Raw genomic sequence first — 12,332 nt, 5'->3', positions numbered from 1 at the left:
CTTTACATCTAAAATATAGTTTGGAGCAGCCATCTATCCCGACGTTTTAGTAGCTATTGCATTCCCTCACCCAATCTGGGGGCATTATTTAATGAATAACCCAAACCCTCTGTTCTCAAACCACAGTTCTTTGAAACCACCCTTCACAAGATAAACAGGAATGTCCAGACACTTCTCTGTTGTGCAGCCATGTTAACAGAATGATTAGTAATGCTCTGCGAAAATGGTTTTCAGATATCCAAGGAATTAAATTAGAAAGCAGAAATTAGAAACCAGAAACAAAAATTCCTTGATGTGAAAATAATGTTTATGGCCCAAGCCTCAAAACTGATATCAGTGGCGTAGCGTGGGTTGTCAGCACCCGGGGCAAGGCAAGTAATTTGCGCCCCCTAACCCGTGGATTTGCGCCCCCTAACCCTAACCCCCAGATGTTGTGCCCGGTGCGGCCGGCCCCCCCTGCACCCCCCACGCTATGCCACTGACTGATCTGATACACTAGACCACACTGTCACATTTTCACGATACAAAATAGAAAGGGATAAATATGAAAGCCATGAAGAATGAAAAAAGGGTTCAACTGGAAGCATTCACTGCCAATAATTTGATTTCCTGTTTTCTAAAGGCAGCATGGACAAACCGTCACTTGAGTTCCAAGGATAGTTCATGTAGTCTTCTAAGATTCTGGTGGTGTCTGGGCTTTAGGGAAGTTAATTTAAAGTTCTCAACCACTCAGCTGTGCTTAAAGGAGGGGTCAGGATAACTTAGAATCCACCCCCCACCCACACAGCAGCTGAAGAGCTTCAGCATGGCAGTCTCTAAGGATGCCATCTAGCAGGGGAAAGGTTGATTTAGAGTAAAAATAAAATATTTTGTGCTAAAAGGTGTCAGATTGCAGAATATCAACAACTGTTCCTGTTTCTCTTTGGGACATGCTGCATATTATTCGACTTGTGCTGATGACTAAAGGATAGTAAAGACTAAGGAATTTCTCTCCCATGCTGGTTTTACATTTTTTATATCAGTACAGTACCTGGGAGCCCACAGAAGCAGCAAATGTGCTCCCCTCATGAAAGATATTACATTGCCTAGCTACCTGAGCAATTTAATGCTGATCTACATACAGGTGTTTGTACATGTTATTTGCAAGAGGCAATCCATAACAAAACCAAAGGAGGACATGAGGAGTTATTGGAAAATGCAAATTAAGCAGAGAAGAGCCGAGACCACATAACACCGGCCTTGAAAGACCTACACTGGCTCCCAGCACATTTCCAAGCACAATTCCAAGTGTTGGTGCTGACCTTTAAAGCCCTAAACGGCCTCGGTCCAGTATACCTGAAGGAGCGTCTCCACCCCCATCATTCTGCCCAGACACTGAAGTCCAGTGCTGAGGGCCTTCTGGCGGTTCCCTCGCTGCGAAAAGCCAAGTTACATAGAACCAGGCAGAGGGCTTTCTCGGTAGTGGCGCCCGCTCTGTGGAACGCCCTCCCACCAGATGTCAAAGAGAAAAACAACTACCAGACTTTTAGAAGACATCTGAAGGCAGCCCTGTTTAGGGGAGCTTTTAATGTTTAATAGGTTATTGTATTTTAGTGTTCTGTTGGCAGCCACCCAGAGTGGCTGGGGAAACCCAGCCAGATGGGCAGGGTATAAATAATAAATTATTATTATTATTATTACAAGCTGTTTAAATTACAGCCATCAGGGAAAAGGTGGTGTAATCCACTTAACAAACTTTGCATTCAAGATGTGTATCACTAAAGTGATATCAATATTTAAAAAGGTGTATCTTGTATACTGATGCTTATTTTCTATTTCCAAAAGAATTCAAGGTACATTGAACATGCATGTTGTTCTAGGTCAAGCTTTGAGTGTATCACATAGAAACTACTACTACCATTAAAATGGTACAAAGAGGGTCAGGTATGCAAACGTGTTTGCCTATTTGAGACAAGGTTTTAGAAGCCCTTGATTCCAAGATTCATCTGCTATCTTAGCAGCCATCGGAATACAGCTATAAACACATTGCTGATCATATTCAATAGTTAAAATACTGTGATACCTGTCATATACCAGACCATGAACTCCATATTCCCTCAATTTCTTCCTGTTTTCTAGCTCATTTGTTTTGTCGCCCCAGCAGAAGACAACTAAACCTTTAGACCTGGCTTCGGCAACAAAAGATGGACTGAGTAGCAACTCCTCTGTGTGTGCATTAATCCCCTGAAAAAGAAAAAAATGAAATATTACCCATATATAGCTGAGATGTTAGCAGTGCAAGGATTAATCTTTCATGTTGTTAGGCATGTTGAGTACTATACAACTATGTTAAAATACATTGAGGTCTTGGTATTTGTAGAAAAGACAATTATAGCTAAAGCACAATCCTCATTTCAAAAGTAGATGCCACATATAATTGTCTAGATGCTTTATGACCTACCAGCAGATTTTCAAACTGTGCAAAACTTGTGGCAATAGCCGTTGTGCGGCTCCTGAGATCCATAAGTTCTGGGTAAGTATCACATTTTCCTTGAGTTAGAAACAATATGGGATATTTATTTTGTTTGTGTCTGACCCTGTAAAAAAAAGTTTGAACTAAGTTACAAGTTGGACAGGAAAAATCCCTGAATCAGACCAGGAATCACCCATAAACTATAACTAATTTACTTGCAAAATATAAAGCCAACGTTTTTTTAATAACTGTGCATTCTTAAGTAGAACTTTAAATACGCAATATGAAAATGGTTACAGAGTTTAAATAGTATATATATATATATATTCTATTTAGAAAAGCAAAGACATGCTACAAAAACACCTGCCCTTCCGTTTTCTTCTTTACAAAGCACGAACCCTACTTTTAAAAAAGCTCACACAAAAAATATTACAGTAGACTGGATGAAAACCATTTGAATATTCGAATGACTTCAGTGATTGTATACAACTAGTTGAGACACTTAGTTTGTTTGCTTCCACTGTCATCAAATGATCGCATTCTAATGTGATGTATGTAGGCAGAGCCTTTTTGGAAAATTTTGAAAACGATGACATTCAGCTGTGTGCCTGCTGCAAGTGCCATGTTCCCACTGCTACGAAAATAAATGAATTTCGATTACTTTTGACACGGGTAGCCTTTATCAGCAGAGTGAGACCCCACTCTGGTCATAAAAGACATATTAAAGGCTTGTCTGCCATTACCCAGAAGTAGGCCAGGCAGGTCTGTTCTTCTCCAATACCTAATCCTGTGATGTCCTTTGCCTCTCTGGAATATCACCTGCTAAATTGAGGAATCATTCCTCAGGGCTCCTGCCTAAAATTTACCCAGAAGTACTGCTTCAGCTGAATGGTAATTTTCACCCACCTTTGTTTTATATCTGTAAGGAGTATAATTACCAGGCCTTTTAGGGTGGGGTTTAGCCTCAGACACCATACCCCTTAAGTCCTTTATCACACCATCATGATCCTGATAGACAGGAAGAAGAATTTATAGCCTGTGCCTTCATTTTAAATTACAAGCCCAGTTTGAGGATAAAAGTTTATGCCTTTTGTCTTAGGAGCTAGGAAGCCCCAGCTTCCCCACCACTGATAAGAAAGAATAATTCACATTTTCTTAAACATGAACCTTCTTCCACGAGTAAGTATTATTTTAACACTATTGATATAAAAATGCTCCAAGTTAAAAATACATCTCTCTAAAATGTTATCAAGTATTTCCATCAACTCACATTGTACATATATCGGCATCAAATGAAGAAAATATAACCCTCCTACGTCCAGCCTTGAGCAGAACAGTTTTCAAAAGTATGTCTAGATAGAGGTTCATGTCAAAGTAGGTTGAAAGATTGCCATCCCATAAACCATCCTGAAAATGGAGAGGAGAGGGGGGAGACAAGCCAGACACTTTTGGTTATTAAACTTGAAAGTTCATGAACATTCGTTGATATGGGTGAAGATTAAGCTGTACCTTTGATACACAAAAGGCAAGTTACTCTATTCTAGATCACTTAATAACAAAACAATAACAACAATTTCATTGTATCCTGCCCATCTGACTGGGTTGTCCCAGTCAACAAAGTATAAAGGAACCCACCAAAAGGAACCAAAAGTTAAAAAGCTTTCCAAAACAGGGCTGCCTGCTTAGTACAGAAGAATTGTTATCTATCGTTCCTGACTCCCACTTAAAATCTTATAGCCTAAAAAAATCAGCCTTGAACTGTATTATGTTGGTCACAAAAATACAATTTTAAACCACCTAATAAATTAATGTTGCAGCAAACATCCTTTAAACCACGTAGAAAGTAGCCGATAATTCTTTTGGGAAGCTCATGCTATGCTGGCATGGAGTTAAAACATCCAATAAATATATTCAGTTTACCGGAGCATCAGCTTAGATCACAGTCATGATTGGACTGATGATCATATTTGGTGTTAGGAAGGAAATCCCCTCCTAGCCAGCAAACAGGTTAAAGATTGTGGGTAAAAGCAGCAACGTTTTATGAGCGGACTTCCATTTGTCCATTGTCTCCTCCCCTTCCTCTCCTCCGTCCTGGAACCTCCTGCATGACCCCTAGCCTCATCTGGAGCATCCTCAACCTTGTGGATGTGACTTGGGGGGGCATGTAGAGGGAGGCTGAAGAAGGGGAGCACAAGTGAAAGCCGGTTCTGCTTGCACAGAGGCACAATTATTTCACCCTGTAGGATTTGGTTTTAATTAACTTCTCCTGCAGGAAGCTCACTTTGGTCTTTTGCTTTAGTCACCCAGAACCATGTTTCCCTGGCATTCTTCTGCAGTGCATCTGATTTCAGCTATCATTACATTTGTCTCTACCAATCTGTGGGGGCTGGTGGGTTTTTCCTACTTCCAACAACAGGCTGGGTTAGATGGAACCAACAGAGTGCCTCTATTTTCAGTAACTGTTCCTTAGAATTAGACATGTGAACCATAGATTCCAGAGCTAGAAAACAATGCTAAATTTAGAAACGGTGTTCACTCACTTTAACCATTGGAGAATCAAAGGAAAAAAGAAGCAGAAATGTACTATTTAACCAAATCGGTTTCTATAATTTAAACACTACAATGAAACAGCAAGCTACTATGTTTAAGACGTATTGTTAGTAGACTTTCTTACCCTTTGCTGGCAGATCCATTTGATTTCTATATTAAAGCCCACTTCTTCAGGAATGGTTTCTAGTACCTGGGTGGAAAAGCAATAAAGGTCAGGAAAAATTGTGCTAAAATGTTAAATTTAAGAGTGATTTCCCTCACCTTTTATGTCTGAAATCAAAATGGCTCTGTAGAGCCTATAGAAATTGAACTCCATGGTGCTGGAGGAGACTCTTGAGAGTCCCATGGACTGCAAGAAGATCAAACCTCTCCATTCTTAAGGAAATCAGCCCTGAGTGCTCACTGGAAGGACAGATCCTGAAGCTGAGGCTCCAATACTTTAGCCCCTCATGAGAAGAGAAGACTCACTGGAAAAGACCCTGATGTTGGGAAAGATGGAGGGCACAAGGAGAAGGGGGCGACAGAGGACGAGATGGTTGGACAGTGTTCTTGAAGCTACAAACATGAGCCTCACCAAACTGCGGGAGGCAGTGGAAGACAGGAGTGCCTGGTGTGCTCTGGTCCATGGGGTCACAAAGAGTCGGACACGACTAAACAACAACAGACTATAGGATTTCCCTTGCAAATGGTAACCACATTAGCAGTCTAGAACATGCTATTCTCCTCCCACTGCTGATGCACTACCTGCCAATTACTGTAAGACGCAAACCTGGGCTCCTGTCTCTCCAAACAAACCATGGGTGGTAAACGAAGAATAAACCTTGGTTATAGCTTGCGGTTGGGGAGGAACAGGGCTTAACCAGAAGAGGGGGGGAATTGGCATTAAAAAAAACACCCCCCTTTCCATTCTGTTAATGCAAGCCTCCACTGGATTAGGTTCTGATTTAATTATCCCTTCCATTCTAAATTTTAGCTTACAATAAACCTAGGTGGAACAAATGATTACTGTACTTACACTTTGTAAGGAGGGGAATGGCTGCGTGTCGGAAGGAGCATTTTTGTCTTCTTTAAATGATTCTGCAGGAAAATTGTAGAAAAGAAGCCTTGAAGAGAAGTCTTAAGCAAAAGTCTTAAGTAAAAGCGAGGCTTTCCCATCTTTTCCTCCCCCTACGGTCCCCTCGAGGGTTGGGGACCATTCAGAGCAGATTTGGGGAGACACAGGGAGAGGGTACAGGCGTAGGAGAGGAAGAGGACATCCTGTTGCATGAGCCGAAGTCTGTTGCGCAAATGGGGCAGCATCACTGGATGCTGCCCATATACTGTAGTGCCAGAAAAATTGTGATTACTAGCTAGAGCGAGTTAATTCGCAGCTGACAACTTGCAGGCTGGTCGTGCTGCACCTCCAGGGATGCCACTGACCCTGCTCAAAGCTGCACTGCAGTCTACTGGCAAGCCTAGCTCGTCCTTACAAAGGCATGGATGCCAAAGGAGAAGGCAAAAGGAAAACCTGCTGTGACACTTCAAACAGCTTCCTGCTACCAAGAGAGAGATGCCCTCACTCTGCCCTTCTCCTATATGCTCTATCTTTCTTCTGTCCGTTCTGGAGAGCAGGAAGCAGTTAAGATATGCCAATAAGCCCTGGGTGCTTATGCAAAGAACCAAGCATCCCCCCCTCCCTCCGTATCATAACACTGCTCTAAATGGCCTTGCCAACCCAGGAGACACATTATCTAAATTCTACACTTCACTAAAAGCCCAAAAAGTACTACTTCACTGGCCCAAGATAAAAGGTTGCAGCAGTGCAGTCAGCTTAGCAGTAAAGCAGACTTGAGTGAAGCTCTAGCAGGCCAATAGAATATAACTGCCGCATCTCAGACATAAGTAGTGTGAGCTATTGTTCTCATTCAACAGATCAATAAATGTCTGCACAAGCTCTTCCAAAGTACTGGGAGGAGATACTTCATTCTACAAAAACTCCAGATACAACTGTTGAAATATTAACCAGCCAATATGTTGGTTATGAATGGAAGAACAGCTGAGAATTACCAAATTTTTCGGCGCTTCTACGTACCTTCGCTATCTTTGGATTTCAATGCAGTCACGTGTAACAGCTACAAGGAGGAAAACACGAAACGCTTTTGAAAGCTATCTTTCAAGTATTGCCCTCACATTTCCTGAACAGTGTCTCTGCAATGGCCTCAAAATAATGCTGAGTGCAGTCTACAGCAAGAAGGAAGGCTTGTTCCTATTTGGTCATCTTGGGAATTCAGATAGTTTGACAGACAATTCATGATGCCTGGGGATACTTTATTTTATTTTATTTTATTTTATTTTATTTAAGCTGCACTAGGTCACATTCAGCTGCTGGCAGTTGTGTGAGGCTCCAGCAACCCAGGGCTTAATAAACACAGAGAAACAGGATTCGGTTGCTGGGTCTCTAGGAGCAACTGTTTCTTAAGAAAAAACTAAGCAACATAACTTTTTTTTTGCCTCCAAGGACTAGCAAAATCTTACCCAGAAACCTGCCACCCCACCCCAAAGCAGTAGTTTATGATGCTGAGGTTTTTGCTGTGGGATGTATTATACAGTATCATGAATTTCTGGAGCTTTTGAGCCCCTGTCAAGAGGAATTTGCAGTTCCAAATGTTTCCCCCTTTTGGGCCTAGCAAATAGGACTCTAGCACTTTTTTTAGAAAGTAGAGGGGGATAGGTGAGCTGAGTGCAGCCAGACCATGGCAGAACTGATGCTGTTTCATTCCCTCTGTGGAAGAAGCAGAACTGCACAGAATGTTTTGAATCGCTTCGCAAATGCCCCACACCTTTTGATACTGCTGTTTTAATACGAAATGTATTAGAGCATTTTTGCTGCAGATAATGAAGGTTAGTAGCCAAAGAGGAGTATTAAGTCATGTTAAGGCTGTTGTGAGAAGCACTTGGTAGGCATCTATATTATTCTGGATAAAACAAGTCTACATCGGCAACCATTTTGATCTTTCCTTAAGATTCCCATTCCATGGGAGGCTGGGCTAGATGGATCTTTGCTCTGATCCAGGAGGGCTCTTCTTATGAGGCCTTAATGCTTAGCATAAATAGAAGAGCCTATTCCAAAGGCAGTATTCCATGGCAAAGACCATTCTCTGGAACAAAGAGAATATAGACAATGCTTCAAATCACTGACGTCGAACACGAGTTTGAGCCTTCTGTAACCCTTGTGTGGGAAGTAACAACAACATTTTAAAATGTTTCCAATGCTTCTTCCTATAACTATGTCCTGTCCTTGCTAACAGAGAGCTGTCTGCAGTCACACACACCTTTGTTACTTCCTGGTTTAATCAGTGACATGCTTTCAGAGGCCTGTTCTGAATCGTGGTTTGAAAACTGCAGCTGGCTGAAAGCATCAGTGCTTAACTTCTAGCTGCAAGCAGCCAAAAGGAAGTTATAACATCTACCTTGAACGGGCTTCACTCATTACCGGTGGTTTTCTGGGCTCTGTTCAAGGTGTTGGTCCTTGCCTAGAGCTTTAGCTCCCCTTGCATATTGCTATCATTTGGACAGGCACTGCTTTCTATGCCTATATATACACACACACGTACATATTTTAAAAAGTGGCTGCCATGAGGAGCTGGGTCATTTCCACTTTGTTGAGCCCCTTTCCAAAAGGCGGCATGCCAGCTGCATGCCAGATTCCATCTAAGTTTTAAGGAAGACAGTTTAAACTACTGTTTCTCCAGTATTTGGATCAGGCTGATCCAATAAGTGGAAAGCTGCAGCTACTTTTGTAATTTCACATTACTGCAATTAACTGTGGTTATTGGCTCAGTTCTGGAATTGGTGTGTTTTATCCATTTATTAAAATTACGAGCTGCCTTGATGGCCTATGTTGGATAGGACAGAAATGTTAAGTAAAAACAATTTACTGGCCTCATGGGCCAGCCTGGTACAATACCTTTAATAACTGCAGTTGGGCGTATGTGAGCTCTTTTACGGGAATCTCGAACAGTTCCACCGGCTCAGATTCATCTTTCTTTTAAGCAAATAAGGAATAAGAAGAAAAAGATTAAGTTAGAAAGCTACTGGATAGTGTGAGTTCTTCTAAGGCTGTACTCAACTGCTTTTAAAGCTCTTTGATCCATTACGTTTAACTCAGCTAGCAAGCTACAAGTCTAAAAACTAATAATCCCAAATACCATTGTTTGATAAAAAGATCCCAGGTTTCCTTTGTTTTGTGTTATGTTAAAATACTTGGAATAAACATCACGGGGAAAACTGGGACAGTGGCTGAAGCCACTTCTGGACGTCATACTAAACCATGCACAGGCAAACTAAGGCCCGGGGGCCGGATCCGGCTCAATCCCCTTCTAAATCCGGCCTGTGGACGGTCTGGGAATCAGTGTGTTTTCACATGAGTAGAATGTGTCCTTTTATTTAAAATGCATCTCTGGGTTATTTGTGGGGCATAGGAATTTGTTCTGCCCCCCCAATATAATCCAGCCCCCCACAAGGTCTGAGGGACAGTGGACCGGCCCCCTGCTGAAAAAGTTTGCTGACCCCTGTACTAAACCATAGTTTAGCATGATGTAAAGGAGCCTAGGTGAGTTTTGGGTTTAGGCACTCCCCCCCTTTGTATGTTTGTCTGAAATAAACCATTCATATTAAACATAATTGGGCAGTTCAGATGAAAATGCAATCACAGCTAAGGAAAAGTGAACATTTCTGAAGACCCTATAGCCATATAGGAGAGGCAAGAGAAAGCAGGGGAACCTGCGGTTTGGCGCAGCTCATTCCAGCTTTTTCGTGTCCATGCTAAACTATGATATCTGAATGTGGACATCATCTTCACATTGCAAACGTCATATGCAAGATAGTGCTCAACCTATTTCAGAACATATATTTTTTCCCTGGTTCCCTGTTTCAGGTCAGAAACATTGCTTTAATAATAATGTCTAAAAACATTATTTGAATCTCTGCCCATCAGATAAACAACAGTTTCCTGCAAATAAATTGCCCTTATTTTTTTGGTCAATTCCTTGAAGGTGAGAATGCAGTTACTGAAAATATTTAGTTACTACTAAATATGAAACAAAATAGAGCATAATGCACTAATGCATGAAGGTTGAAACTAGTAGTTGTCACAGAAAAGACAGCCTCTCCCGGTATGTCCCACGGAGGACCTTACGGTCTTCAAATAAAAACATCTTGGAGATCCTGGGTCACAGGGAGGTTAGGCTGGCCTCAACCAGAGCCAGGGCTTTTTCGGCCGTGGCCCTGACCTGGTGGAACACTCTGTCACAAGAGACTAGGGCCCTGCAGAACTTGACATCTTTCCACAGGGCCTGCAAGACAGAGCTGTTCCACCAGGCCTTTGGCCAAGGCGCAGTCTGACCCCCTTCTTCTGTAATCCTCATAGAACTCTAGCCCAATGGTTGCCATTAATTTGACTCTGAATTGATTTTAGAATGAATTGATTTTAGAATGTATTTCAATTAATTGATTGTGATTTTATGTAAACTGTGTTATTTTTACTGTTGTTAGCTGCTCTGAGCCTGGCTTTGGCTGGGGAGGGCAGGATATATATATATTTTATTATAAGGATTTTTTTAAAAAAACTACTGTTCTTAATTCAAAGCATCCTTACACTTTATCCTCTCACTGAGAGGGGAAAAATAACTAAATTAATTCAATCCTGCAATTCTAGTCCATGGTCAGCAGCACACACAAGTCTGTGAATCACAGCATGAACAAGAAGATAGCATATTTTTCACCTCAATTTATGAACTTGTACTAAAGGAAGTCAAGACGAAATCTTGCAAAAGCACAATAAGTAATTACTTTCATTATATTACCACAAATCCAAGTCTCTTGAGATACAGCCATTTTACTGCCCATTTCAAAAATGCTAGCCAAGTAAAACAAACAACACATTTAAAAATACCTTTTTCATAGCAATACAGCAAGTAAGATCATGATATATGATAGGGACGTGATCCTTGGAAAGGTGTACATCAAATTCCACAAAGGCTGCTCCCTAAGTGAAAAGAAAAGTTGGAGGAGAGGACAGCAAACAGATTTTAGCATATGAAAGGCTAATATATATATAAAAAAGACAAATTTGCACACATTTCCACCAACTGTGAAAAGACACAATAGAATGTTGGCTGGCATTCTGTAGCAATTTATAGAGGAAGTCTGGAAAGGAACTAAAACTCTATTTGAGGAGATTGACATGTTTTAATTCCAAGCACAGCAACACCATTTTTATATCAAATGTGAGTTTTACGAGAAGCATGGTTTTATGTAACGATTTATATTTCATTTTATAGTGTTCATTCCGATTTTATTTATATGTGCAGCATAAATGTGATAGGATAGACAATGTACTGATCTTTTATTTTTATTCTTTTTTGGGGGCGGGGAGGAACAAGCATCTAAAGAGCTTCTAACATTAAGCCTTATACGTGAAACGTATAAGTTCTCTAATGTGTATCAGGATAAGTTTTACCCAGAGTTACTTGCTCATAACTTTAAAGGGGAAAAATGAGTATCTATTCTGTGAACAGACATTGAATATGGAAGAGTGAGTCTTGGAATGATGGACTCTTGTGGATTATGTACTATAGCTCTCCTTTAACAAGATTCCTTAGATTTAAACTGAGCACAATTCAGCTCTCTGTTCCTTGGTTTTTAGGCTCGCCTTTTCTAATAACTGAGGTCATCAGGGGGACAGGAAGCAGCACCCTGGCATCCCTCCTGGGTACAGCTCCACCTGCAAGCCTCTCCTAGTATATGGAGATACTTTTTCCTGTCTTTCTATGGAATTTGTGATCTTTCGCAAGTGCCTTTGGGAGGACTTTGCCCTGAAAGGCAGCATATATGATCACTGAATGAATAAATGAATAAAAGATTATGTATTTTCTACAAGGTTCAGTCTTTGCTCATTGATAATAGACAGCCATAGGTGTTAACATGCAAAAAAAAAAAAGAATCAAGGTAAAATCATCACACACATACATGTTTAGCAGCATTTTTCAAAGAAGCAATGGTATTTTCTCGAAGTTTAGCAAGCCTGGGAGGAGGAAAAAGGAAAACAGTTTTACTTATTTCTGATGTTGGAAAAAAAAAATTCACAAATGATGGGCAAGCAATTTTATAGGTAATGAGCTTCTTAATTTGAGTTTTCATTGTACATGCAGCACCTTGCAACCTTGATCCACCAGGGCTGTCCCAAGGAAGAAGAAAACCTCCTTCCCTGAGCTGAAGTCTGCTAGGCGTTCACAGGATTCACACTAGGGGAGCTACTAAAATTAAAACTCCAAATTCAATTACGCAAACT

General features: G+C 41.0%; 1 protein-coding gene across 7 annotated transcripts in view; it reads right to left on the bottom strand.

The window, feature by feature from the left end:
- Positions 1-12,332, bottom strand: part of GPCPD1 (glycerophosphocholine phosphodiesterase 1) — a 51,720-nt gene that overhangs the window by 2,771 nt on the left and 36,617 nt on the right. For all 7 annotated transcript variants that reach the window (XM_081906236.1, XM_081906237.1, XM_081906234.1 and 4 more), the window contains exons 11-19: positions 12,011-12,065; positions 10,935-11,027; positions 8,949-9,026; positions 7,074-7,113; positions 6,018-6,079; positions 5,127-5,192; positions 3,723-3,859; positions 2,441-2,576; positions 2,063-2,223 (exon numbers count right to left, since the gene is read on the bottom strand). In XM_081906236.1, coding sequence (XP_081762362.1) covers positions 2,063-2,223; positions 2,441-2,576; positions 3,723-3,859; positions 5,127-5,192; positions 6,018-6,079; positions 7,074-7,113; positions 8,949-9,026; positions 10,935-11,027; positions 12,011-12,065 — 828 coding nt within the window. The remainder of the gene's footprint in view (positions 1-2,062; positions 2,224-2,440; positions 2,577-3,722; positions 3,860-5,126; positions 5,193-6,017; positions 6,080-7,073; positions 7,114-8,948; positions 9,027-10,934; positions 11,028-12,010; positions 12,066-12,332) is intronic.

This window comes from Podarcis melisellensis, assembly GCF_964234715.1.
Source record: "Podarcis melisellensis genome assembly, chromosome: 3".
Taxonomy (NCBI): domain Eukaryota; kingdom Metazoa; phylum Chordata; class Lepidosauria; order Squamata; family Lacertidae; genus Podarcis; species Podarcis melisellensis.
Note: the sequence above shows the minus strand (reverse complement) of the source record. Positions and strands in the feature narration are given on the sequence as shown.